We start from the raw sequence: 13,246 nt of genomic DNA on the forward strand, positions 1-13,246 counted from the left end.
TCAAGTATATATTCCTTCACATTTTAAAAGTTTAAACAAGCAGTTCAAATGCAGTATTGAACTATAAAATACTGGATATAATACATTTTCTAAAATAACTAAATTTGGGAGAAGATAGATTTCAAAGCTGCCACTGTAACCATCATTTTGCTTAAAATAGTCATAAAGGAAAGCCTTCCCCAGAGCCACTTCATTAGCAAATTGGATTGCTGCACACACCTCCCCTGAAACTCAGTTTGGAATCAACTATTGGTAGAATGTATGCAATAATGAGAACATCTGTGGCAACTAGATTGTCTAATCACATTACTTCTATTTTGCACTGGTTACACTGCTTGCCTTTTCAATTGGAAGTCCAATTAGGGAGCTGGTATTGACTTCCAAACCCTTTGCAAATGCTTTGCAATCCATTTATCCATATTAGAATATTCCCTGCTCAAGGATTGTGATCACATCTGAAGTTCTGTTCTTTGTTTCATGAGAAATTACTTCATCAGAGACAAGGCCTTTTCTTTTTCTTGGCTTCATACCTCCAAATTCCTCTCCTTCAGAAATACTTTTTTGTTGATTCTTACATAAATGACAGACTGTTTTCTTCCAGTCTTTGGAATTGTTCATTTATGATCCAGTGGTGGGATTCAAATTTTTTCATTACTGGTTCTGTGGGCATGGCTTGGTGGGTGTGGCAGGGGAAAGTTACTGCAAAATCCCCATTCCCTCCCCACCCCACTAACTTGCTTTCCAGCTCTGTTCTCCTGTGCAGAGCAACAAAAGATCCAGTCGATCAGCTGGGACTCGGGAGGCAGAGAATAGATGGGGGCGGGGCCAGTCAGAGGTGGCATTTGCCAGTTCTCTGAACTACTCAAAATTTCCACTACCAGTTCTCCAGAACTGGTCAGAACCTGCTGAATATCACCTCTGTTATGATCTCTTTACCTATATTCTTTGGAATGATCTTGTTGCTCTTGTTACTTTTACTGATACATTTGTGCCTCTAGATGTATGTGTTTATTGTTTTCTTCTTTATCATATTATCATGCTTTATCTTTAATGTCTTTTAAACATTAAATTTTATATAATAACTTTGCTTATTGAATACTACAAACAATAGAACACAAATATGCTGCAAAGTATAGTATTACTATTAATAATAATAAAATAGCAACAGCAATAAAGTGTGAGTTGTTTGAAAATATAATTAATTATTATTATAATTTATTAAATTTATATGCCATCCAACTGTCAGCAAAAATAATGAGACCAGATGGGAACAAAAAATATATCTACCCAGAACATCATTTTTTTCCCAAATTGTTAAAATCAGTTTTAAAATTGTAAGTTTTTTCTGTGAATTACAAAAGGGAAGATTTACTCCCCCAGTCAGGAAACTCCACAGTTGCTTTTAAACAGAAAATCCCAAATTATATCTCATTGACCAGTCGTTCTTTAAACAAAGCATCATATTAAACAAATATGATGCTTCATATTCATCTAACCTATCAATTATCTATGACAGTTCAGAAAAAAGAAACTAGCATTCTGTGGAGCAAACATTCTGATCTTTTCAGGAAACCCTGAAGCATTATTGTATTCTGTTACAGACTAGACCAGTGTTTCTTAATCTAGGTCAGGGATTTCAAACTTGATTTCATTGAGGGCCACATCAGGGTTCTGTTTGACCTTGGGCATGGGCATGGCCAGGGTAGGCATGACCAGCTCAATGTCACTTGTGTCGGAGTGCCACTGCTAGTGAAAACAGGCTCCTGAGCTCCGTTTCTGGTGGCAATGGCCTCCTGCAATCTTCTGCCAACAAAAACAGAGATTGGGAGGGCCGCATGTGGCCTTCCTGGGCTCTGTTTTGTCTAGCAGAGGCACCACAGGCCAGTCCTTCACTGTTTCCAGGGTGGCCCTGCAGGCCAGATTTAAGCACCCGTGGACCGGATTTGGCCCGTGGGCCTTGAATTTGACACCCCTGACCTAGGCGATCCTTTTGACCCCCTACTAATTCCATAATTGTATCATCTTTTCAAGGTCCCATTTGGATCTCACCTTTAAAAGGGTTAAAATATCCAAGATTCTAAGACTTTTGAGTTTTTCAGAGGATAATAATAATGGTTATTTAAAGCATCTTTTAAAGGTGAATCATGTATACACTTGGCTATCAATCCCAAAACCTGATTAAATGAAAACACTTTAAACACAGCCTTTTCTACCTCCTCTTTGAATAGATTTTGTCTGTTTTTAAGGGAACGAAGTTTGTTTTGTTTATCCTCATGTTCTAGCTCTTCCTCTGGAGGTAGAAAATATGTAATTAAATCTTGGAGAGTCTGAACTACTTCTTCAATGGGAAGAGTGATGGGAGTTGTAACACTGTTGTTTCCACTGTGAATCAAAAGATAAAGCAAATAGTTATAAAAAGAACACATTGCTAGATTCAAAATAATTATTACTATTATATAGTTTCTCTGACACATAGAATATTTTGTATCACATGATCCATATATGCAGAATTTAAAAAGCTAATAGAGTTACATTTAGGAGGACAAAACTGGTCAACCCATGTCCTGAGAATATCATCTGCATGTTTGTATGATAAAGTCTTGGGAAGGAATTGCTAACTTTGCAATATAGAGTGTTGTGAAATACCAGAATTTGTTCCATAGGATGAAGAGAAGGAATGTCAGTCAAACAGATTTTTTAAAGTAGCTTTCGTTCACACAGACATGTTATTACAGCCTATGCAAGAAGAAATCTCAAAAGTCTTCAGTCTGTGTAGCACAATCAGTATAACACAACCAATGCATATTTTGAAGAGGAAAAAAAATGAATTTTCTGTCAGTCACTAATAATTACATTCTAAAGTCTGAGAGTGTGGTAAGAATGGAAAAGGAAGAGGTTAGAGAGGCTAAGCTAGAGCAGCATTTTCCAACCTGCTTCCTTGGGGTTATAGCCGTGGGGTTATAGCCCGTGCTGACCGGAATTCGGGGAGTGATGGGTCCCCATACAGCTGGAGGACACCTATGGTAAATGTTGGAACAAACAATGGTCAGTGAAATCATCCTGCCAAAATATCTTTGTAGGTTTTCTGTAGCCTGAACTGCTGAAGACTCTTGATGATTAGCAAATGTGATTTTCTAAGATATGGTGCAGGACTCCCCAACCCCTGGACCGCACAAGCAGTGGGCAAGTGCACGAAGCTTTATTTGCACATGCATGGGATTAGGCTGTGTGCACTTAAACCATCTTCTCTCTGCCACTGATCTATGGAGCCAAAAAGGTTGGGAACTACTGATGTAGTGAATACTTGAAAGACATTTGAAAAAGCTGTTAATATCAAGATTAGGCTTTGGATGTCAATATGCCATTATTTTCTATCTGTAGAAACATATTCATGTATCAAGATAATTGATTGTTAAAGAACTGTGCTGCAATTTTTTTTGCAAATTTTATTTGAACTGATTAAAAATAAATCTTCAACAATAATAAATTATAGTCCAATATCAGCAGAATGTATTTCCAAATAGATTCTGGAAAGATTAAACTATGTGTTATAAATGCTTATTATTAATTATTATATTAAGAAATTATACCTTATAAATTGACTGAATAATTTTGTGGTATTGAGAATAATTCTAGCAGCCTGGGATTCTTCATGTTGACACCTTTGCAAGGAGAGTCCATCATCTGTGTGTCCTTCTTGGTGTAATATAGCCTAAAATAAATGGTCAAAGCGATATTTAAAATACAACCATTTGTTTGGTGAGCATCGGAAGTTAAAAGGGCACTGAAAAATGTAATTTACGACTGATTTTCACACTTAGGAACATTGCAGTATTCCCATGATCAAGTGATCAAAATTTAGGTGTTTGGCAATTGGTTTCTGTTTATGACATTTGCACAGGCTCGTGATCATAAAATGGGACACAACTCACTTTACAAGTGTTGTACGTAACAACAGAAAATTGGAGTTCAGTTGTGGCTATAAGTCAAGGACTCCATGTATGTTTTCAATTATGTTCTCAAATATTATTCTACAGCTTGCTAATGATAGTGTGTGAGATTGAGAAGACATTGCAATTTTAATTTGCTGATGTTCTTTTTAATTTCAGATAACATGTCCCAGCTAGATTTTGCATAATATGCTCTAAAATGTAGCTGAGAAAAATAGCAAGAACAGAAGTTTAGAACAGTGTACGTATGCAGTTGACATAACATCTTGGAACAAATAAAGAAAAAAGAGCAAATATGAAAGTGGTTAAGAACAAAAAAATATTTACATTTATAACTTTAATTTAGAAAAGAAAAATCATGAGCAAAACCAAGAAAAACGTTATAGAAATGTATATTCTGATAAAAAAAATAGCTAAAATCAAACAGTATAAGTAAATTTGTTTTAAAAAGACAGTACATTTCCATATTTTTACATGAATGTGAAAGACTGTCCATTAAGTGATACCATTTACCATGGTAAAGTAAAATGACCAAAATGAAGAACAAAAGTGTTAAAAATATTGAATCTAAAAGATTGCTTTCTGAAATAAAGGACATGTTGTCGTGGTAGCTATGTGGGAATAAAACTGCCACACTCCACCCTTTATGTGTTCTAATTTGTCAGGCCCCAGTTGTTGAGATATCCAAATGAACAAAATATGGTTTGAGGAAGGAAGGAAGGAAGGAAGGATATTAGTTTAACTAACCATGAAATATTCTGCTACATCTGAATCAGGTATTACGCACCAGTCACACAAGAAGAGCAAGACATCCAAAAAGAGAAGCCACCTTCTGGTTGGGGACTCAATTGTAAGGGATTTAAATTTAGGAAAGGATACTGAGGTTTTGAAAAAGGACAGATGTCTACCAGGTGCTCCTGCCAGCAGAGACAAGAAGCGTATTCTTAAGATAGTCAAGAATGCTAGCAAGGACTGTGATGTTGATGCTATTTTGTACATCTTGGTACAAATGATCTAGCCCAGAAGGATGTACTTTCGGTTCAGAAAGACTTCCAGAGCTTGGGGTATGAACTTAGTAATATGGGCTGTAGGCTTATCTTTTCAGAGGTTCTACCAGTATACCAGGAACAAAAAGGGAAAGGGCAGCATGTAGCAGAGCTTAATGTGTGGCTAAAGGAGTGGTGTAAAAGGGAAGACTTTGGTTTTATTAGTGATGATGTCTGCAGCTGGTCCAGTGAAAAACTGTACAAAAGAGATGGTTTGTATTCATCAAAGAAAGGGACTGAGTTACTTGGCATTAAATTCACAGATTTCCTGGATAAACATTTAAACTGAACAGCGGGGACAGAGAATTAATGGATTCACAACATTTCTGTCCCCAGCAACCTAAAACTAATATATAAATGTATATATTAGTGCATGCAAAATAGATGTTTGTACAGGTAAGATTATCAACCTTGATGCCAACCAAAACCAAGCATTTAATAGTGAGTGCCATCCCATGTGCACTAATCAAACAGGTGGCAAGAAAGTAGGGGCAGGCAGGCACAACACAGGTTATATAGACAGTAAACACAGTGTGAGACATAAAGATCTCAAATGCCTATATACAAATGCACAAAGTCTGGGGAACAAACAGGGTGAACTCGAACTACGAATACATGAAGGTAAATATGATACAGTTGGAATAACAGAAACTTGGTGGGATGAAACCCATGACTGGAACATACTGGTAGAAGGATACAAACTATTAAAAAAAAACAGACCCCATAAAAGAGGAGGTGGAGTTGCACTGTATATAAAGGACCACTATATTGCTACAGAAATGCATGAAACCAGAGATGAAAACCTCCTAGAATGTATATGGGTCAATATAAAAGAAAAAAAGAATGACATGGCCATAGGTATATATTATAGGCCATCCAATAAAGCAGAAAATATAGATGTTCTTTTTGCCAGCCAACTAACAAACATATGCAGGAAACACACAACAATAGTAATGGGAGACTTCAATTATCCTGATATCAATTGGAAAACTAATTCTGCACCAAGTGAGAAATCAAATAAGTTCCTAACCAACCTAGCTGACAACATTGTTGTCCAAAAGGTAAAGGGTGAAACTAGAGGGACAGCCACACTGGACTTACAAACAGAGAAGAAGTGATAGAAGGAGTTGAAACTGCAGGAACCTTGGGTGAGAGTGACCATGTCATAGTAGAATTCAACGTAACACAAACACAAGCAAAAAACATAAGGACACCAGAGTCTTGGATTTTAAAAGAGTTGATTTCAATAAACTCAGAGAGAACTTGGGAAAGATTCCATGGATGAAAATCCTAAAGGGGGAAACAACTCAATAATCTTAGGAAACTCTAAAAAGTATGATCATAAAAGGCCAGATCAGCACAATACCACTGAGAAAGAAAAACAAGAAATCCAAGAAGAAACCAGCATGGCTGCACAAAGATCTCTCTGGCAAATTGAAAGAAAAAAGGAACAAGTACAAAAAAATGGAAAGAAGGACATACAACTAAGGCAGAATATCAGCAGATAGCCAGAATCTGCAAAGACAAAGTCAGGATAGCAAAGGCACAGAGCGAACAAAGACTTGCAACAAAAGTCAAAGATAATAAAAAAAAAGTTTCTTCCAACATATAAATAACAAGAAAAAAAAAATCAAGGAAACAGTCGGTCCACGAAAGAGAGAAGTTGGCAAGGAAGTAACAGGCAACAGAGAGAAAGCAGAACTGCTTAACTCATTCTTTGCATCCATCTTCACGCAAAAAGAAACTATAGCTCAACCCACCAAAAACATAACTGTAAAAGACAGACCAGAAATAAAAGTTAAAATAAGCAAAAAAATAGTAAGAGAATACTTGTCCGATCTTGATGAAAATAAATCACTGGGGCCTGATGGATTACATCCCAGAGTTTTAAAGGAGCTAGCAGAAGTCATATCAGAACCACTGCACCATATCTTTCAAAAATCCTAGAGCACTGGGGAACTACCAGAGGACTGGAAAAGAGCTGATGTGGTTCCTGTTATGTCCGTGGAACTGGTGGGGGTTCCCAACCAGGTCCGCTGTTTGAGCGGGAGCACCAGCCGCTCCCATTGGTTGGCTCCGTTTGACAGTTGGCTATATAGCCGGCTGTCGGGCAGAAACCAGCCTGTTGTCGCCCGCTAGTCTGCAAGTTAGCAAGCAGGCGCGACAACCCTTTATTCCCCACAATAAAGCCTTGTTAGTTGTACGCTCTGGTCTCATGCCTCTTCCTTACCATCGCTCTACAACACTGGCGATGAGGGTGGGATGGTCAAAGGCTAGCCAGACGCGTCTATTCAAAGAGCTGTAAATCACTGAGAGTGAAGTCACGGCGCTGTAGCCGCAGCCGCGCAACGCTCACAAAGGCGCGAAATTCAAACCACCATTACTCGAGCCGCAGTCACTGAAAGCGAGCCACCGGCACCGTAGCCATGGCCGCCAACGCTCACCAAGGCGCGAAATTCAAAAGAGCTACGTAGCCCAGAGAGACAGTCACAGCCTGCGCTCTTTTAAGAGCGATTTCAAACGATTGAAGAAGACCGAACCCGACACTTCCCACGATGAATGCTAATCCACCATTCCCGCCATTCAAGCCAAGCGAGAAACGTGGGACTCCTACAAGAATCGCTTCAGCCATTTCCTCGATGCCATCGGGTTAGCTGGCGCTACGGAACATAGAAAAAGTCTTATTTCCTCAGCTATTGTGGGGCCGCCGTTTTTGACACCGCTACAGCGTTAGTCGCACCACGAGCCATCAGAAGCGTCCCATGGGATGAATTACAAGAAATACTCTCCAATCACTACGCGCCAAAACCATCCCAGATTGCTAGAAGGTATGCCTTCAGAATCAGGAAGCAGGCAGTGGGGGAGTCGATCCAGCGAATACATGGCTGCCCTGAGGACAGCTGCCTTACAGTGCGGTTTCAAAGAATATCTGGAAGACATGCTGCTGGACCAGATCGTCTGTGGGATTAGAGACCTGAGACTCCAAAGGCGTTTGCTGGCAAAAGGACTTGAATCTGGCCCTAGCCATGGAGGAAGCCCTGGCTGCTGAGCTCTCTGCCCAGTCAGCAGCTGAGATTCAGGGCACTCCATTAAAGCCCAGCAGTCAACCGTCCATTCTGAAGAAGTGCTCAGTGAAGAAGACCCCACAGACTCATCAGACATTAACCGCCTTAAGCATCAGAAGCCTTCACAGGTAGGGCGGGACAGACAAACAACTTCAAACAACCGCCCTTGTGCCTAACCTGTGGAGGCTCCCACTCTAGGGCATCCTGCAGGTTTAGAAACGCCATCTGCCTGAACTGCCAAAAGAAGGGTCACCTCGCTAGAGTATGCCAAGCAGGGCGCTCCTTGCCTCAAAGACCTCCACCACCTTCTATTTCCCAAAGGCAAGTGGAGGACTGCTATACCTGCTACCACGCTAACCATACTTCCCAAACCCCGATAAAATTAAAATTTCTGTTTTCCTAGAAGGTAAACCCTGCAGGATGGAGGTGACACGGGATCTGCGCTCTCAATCATCTCCTGGGACACTCTGAAGAAGATCCAGCCCAGACTGTCAAGGAAACAGCTCCAAAGATGCCACCTGACACTGCGGGACTACCAGGGCAAGAACATTCCTGTCCTCGGGAAAGGCAAGTTCCTCGTTCAATTCCAAGCCTTTAAAGGCCATTTGCCTTTAGTGGTTGTTAACGTGCCCTCCCCAGCCTGTTGGGACTTGATTGGTTTCCTTCCCTTGGCCTTAGTGTAACTGGGATCCATGCTGTCTCAACTTCTGACGTAGATACATTATTTTCTGATTTTTCTGACGTATTTAGCAGCGAGCTGGGTTGCTATTAAGGCACCCCATCTCGTTTTCCGTAGATCCCCAGGCAATTCCTCTCCGCCTTAAGCCACGCAGGGTGCCTTTCGCCATCCATCCTAAATTGGACGCAGAATTAGACAAACTACTTAAACAAGGGGTGTTAGAACCTACTGATTTCGCCAAATGGGAGACCCCCATAGTCACCCCACTCAAGAAGGATGGCAGTTTAAGAATCTCCGCAGACTATAAAACCACGCTCAACCGTTATTTACAGGTCAGCGCATACCCGTCCCTGTTATTCAGCACCTGTTACACACATTTGAACCCGTACCATTTTCGCCAAGTTAGATATGTCCCAGCATACCAACAGTTCCCTGTTGATGATCAGACAGCTGAATTACAAACCATAGTCACGCATAGAGGGCATTCAAATGTAAGCGCCTCCAATTCGGGGTCAGTGTGGCCCCGGGTATTTTCCAATCACTCATGGAGCGGATTCTCCAAGGTCTCCCAGGAGTTGTTCCGTGTTTCGATGACATCTTAGTCTCAGCTACGAGCCAACCTCAACTCATTCAGAGGGTCAGGCAGTGCTAGAGAAGTTTAGGCAGCATGGCCTCAAACTTAAAAGGGAGAAGTGCGCCATCGCCACTAGGCAGGTGGACTTTCTGGGTTATAGGATAGGCGCCTCCGGCATCCACCCAATTGAGTCCAAGGTGAAGGCCATCCACGAGGCACCCACACCAACCAACAAGACTGAACTACAAGCCTTTCTGGGGCTTCTAAACTTTTACGCCTCATTCCTCCCGCACAAAGCATCAGTCGCTGAACCCTACATAGACTCTTAGATAAAGACTCACCCTGGCATTGGGGACCCAAAGAAGCCCATGCTTTCAAATCAGTCAAATCATTACTCACATTGGAAGCGGTTTTAGTCCAGTTCGATCAACGCCTTCCTCTGGTCCTGGCTGCTGACGCATCCCCTTTGGGATTGGGGCTGTCCTAAGCCACAGACTCCCCAACGGCTCCGAGGCACCAATTGCCTTCTTTTCTAGGACTTTCTCCACGGCAGAAAGGAACTACAGCCAAATCGATAAAGAGTCCCTGGCTGCGGTTGCTGCAGTTAAGAAGTTCCACGAATTCTTGTTTGGCCACCATTTTGAACTTGTGACTGACCATAAACCTCTCCTAGGACTTTTATCTGGAGATAAGCAAACCCACGCAGGTACTTTCACCCAGAATGACCAGATGGACTTTGTTTCTGGCCGCCTACTCATTCAAGTTGGTGCATCGTCCTGGCAAGAACTTGAGTCATGCCGATGCCCTCAGTCGCTGCCCCTGCCAGTCCCAGTCGAGGACCCTGCACCAATTCACGCCATTTTTGAGGTCAACGAACTCAAACTTCCAGTGACAGCCGAAGACATTGCGGCGCACTCCAAAAAAGACAAAATAATCGCCCAGGTTCTGGACTGGGTGGGAAGGGGTGGCCGGAAACTCAATGTACAGTTGACTTTGTTCCCTTTAAAACCCGCCAGCAGGAACTGTCGAGGCTACAGGGATGTCTATTGTGGGGCACAAGAGTAGTCATCCCAGCCACCCTTGAGTACCCATCCTGAAGGTGCTTCACGAGGGCCATCCGGGCATCGTAAGGATGAAGCGTTGGCCCGCAGCTACGTTTGGTGGCCCGGCATGGATGCTCAAATCGCCAACTGGGTAAGCTCTTGCCAACCCTGCCAAGAAACCAGGGCTGCCCCGCCCGCCGCCACGCCCACCAGGTGGGAAAGTGCTAGTGCCCCTTGGTCTCGCCTGCACATCGACCTGGCTGGACCAGTGCATGGCAAGACTTTCTTGGTGGTCGTGGATTCCTACTCCAAGTGGATTGACGTGGCCTTGCTTCCCATGACCACCACCCAAGCAGTAGTCAAAGCCCTGACCCGTTTGTTTGTCACCCATGGACTTCCAGACACACTGGTGTCTGACAATGGCCCGCAGTTCACATCATGTGAGTTCAGTATGTACGTGGCTAATTTGGGCATCAGACATGTCCTTACAGCTCCCTTTCACCCCGCTAGCAACGGGATGGCAGAGAGAGTGGTAAGGTCAGCCAAGGAGGCACTCGCCAGGTTTGGCCAGGAAGACTGGCACTCTAAACTGTCTCGTTTCCTGCTTAGCCAACATACGACGCCTTGCACCACTACTAACAAATCTCCCACTGAACTTTTAATGGGGAGACACCTTAGAACCACCCTGGACAGGCTACACCCCCACTACTGCCCAGATACCCCTTTAGGGTCTGACAGTCTGGTCAGAGACTTTGCCTTGCAAGACCTGGTGTACGCCAGGAACTATGCAGGGGATCCTTTGTGGGTACCAGGTCAAATCGTGTCAGTCACAGGTCCAAGATCCTACAGGGTCCTCCTGGAAGATGGACGCTTGTGGCGAAGGCACGTGGACCAACTCAGAAGGCGACGTGCGGCTGATACCAACCCAACCCGACCTGCCAGCGCCAACGCCTCCCTGCCGGTGCCAGACGGAAGCTCCCTGTGGGACCCGGGCTTTCCCCGGCCTAACAGGAAGGTCTACTGGAGAACCCGAGTTTCCGGCCAGGGTCACCGACTCAGCAGCCGAGCGCCCAGTTTGCCAACTGGACCACGAGACTCGCCCGGTCAGCCCGAGCAAAGGGACTCGCTGACTTCGCAGAACACCGCGCCAGGGCAAGCTCATGCCCCGACGACCGCCGAGGCACGTCCCGAGGGCCTGGACTTGTCACCAGCCAACAGTTCACCCGAACTGCGATGTTCTGGTCGCCAGCGCAGACAGCCAACTTACCTGCAGGACTACGATGTTCCCAGCTGGGGGAAAGGAGTGTTATGTCCGTGGAACTGGTGGGGTTCCAACCAGGTCCGCTGTTTGAGCGGGAGCACCAGCCGCTCCCATTGGTTGGCTCCGTTTGACAGTCGGCTATATAAGCCGGCTGTCGGGCAGAGCAAGCCTGTTGTCGCTAGTCTGCAAGTTAGCAAGCAGACGCGACAACCCTTTATTCCCCTCAATAAAGCCTTGTTAGTTGTACGCTCTGGTCTCATGCCTCTTCCTTACCATCGCTCTACAACAGTTCCCATCTTCAAAAAAGGAAAAAAACAGACCCAGGAAACTATAGACCAATCAGCCTAACTTCAATACCCGAGAAGATATTGGAAAAGATAATAAAAAAACAGATCTGCCAACATCTAGAAACAAGGAAAGTAATAACTAGCAGATCATGCCAAACCAACCTTATTTCATTCTTCAACATAGTGACTAAATTAGTAAACCAGCAAAATACTGTGGACATAATATATTTAGATTTCAGCAAGGCATTCGACAAAGTAGACCACAACCTACTTCTTAGTAAGAAGAAAAAAGTGGAAGAGAAAGCACCACCACTAGATGGACTTGCAACTGGCTGGCAAACTGCACTCAATGAGTAGTCCTTAATGGGTCTAAGTCTACATGGAGGGAAGTAAGCAGTGGGGTGCCACAAGGTTCCATCTTAGGCCCAGTACTCTTCAATATCTTCATTAACAACTTAGATGAGAGAATAGAAGGGGAACTTACCAAATTTGCAGATGATACTAAGCTGGCAGGAATAGCTAACACCCAAGAAGATAGGCTCAAGATCCAGATGGATCTTGACAGATTAGAATACTGGACCATATCAAACAAAATGAAATTCAGTGTAGAGAAAAGTAAAGCCCTACACTTAGGCAAGAAAAACCAAAAGTATATATATAGACTGGGTGAAACCAGGCTCAACAGCAGTAATTGGATGGGGATCTTGGAGTCTTAGTGGACAACCAGCTAAATATAAGCCAGCAGTGTGCAGAGGCAGCCAAAAAAGCTAATGCAATCCTTAATTGTATTAACAGAGGGATACAATCAAGATCAAGGGAAGTACTAATACCACTCTATAAAGCCTTAGTAAGACCACACCTGCATTATAAAAAAGATGTTGAGACTCTAGAAAAAGTGCAAAGAAGAGCAACCAGGATGATTAGCTAAAACATACAATGAATGGTTGCAGGAACTGGGCTTGGCTAGTCTAGTAAAGAGAAGGACCAGGGGAAACATGATAGCGATCTTCCAATATTTGAGGGGCTGTCACAGGGAGGAAGGGGTCAAGCTTTTTTCTAAAGTGCCTGTAGGCCAGACAAGGAATAATGGATGGAAACTGAACAAGGAGAGATTTAACCTGGAAATAAGGGGAAACTTTCTGACAGTGAGAACAATCAACCAATGGAACAGCTTACCCTCGGAAGTTGTGGGAGCACCACCACTTGAGACCTTCAAGAAGAGATTGGACTGCCATTTGTCAGAAATGGTGTAGGGTCTCCCGCTTGGGCAGGGGGTTGGACTAAATGACCTACAAGGTCCCTTCCAACTCTGATTATCTGTTAAATTTAAGATAATGTATG

The 13,246-nt window shown here is 43.2% G+C and overlaps 1 protein-coding gene across 1 annotated transcript in view; it reads right to left on the minus strand.

The window, feature by feature from the left end:
* RYR3 (ryanodine receptor 3) overlaps positions 1-13,246 on the minus strand; it is a 305,744-nt gene that overhangs the window by 175,843 nt on the left and 116,655 nt on the right. The window contains exons 12-13 of the mRNA XM_087921834.1: positions 3,591-3,712; positions 2,214-2,382 (exon numbers count right to left, since the gene is read on the minus strand). Of these exons, the coding sequence (XP_087777960.1) occupies positions 2,214-2,382; positions 3,591-3,712 (291 nt within the window). The remainder of the gene's footprint in view (positions 1-2,213; positions 2,383-3,590; positions 3,713-13,246) is intronic.

Source organism: Pseudonaja textilis, chromosome 1 (assembly GCF_049901715.1).
Source record: "Pseudonaja textilis isolate UNSWEBS1 chromosome 1, rPseTex1.2, whole genome shotgun sequence".
Lineage (NCBI taxonomy): Eukaryota > Metazoa > Chordata > Lepidosauria > Squamata > Elapidae > Pseudonaja > Pseudonaja textilis.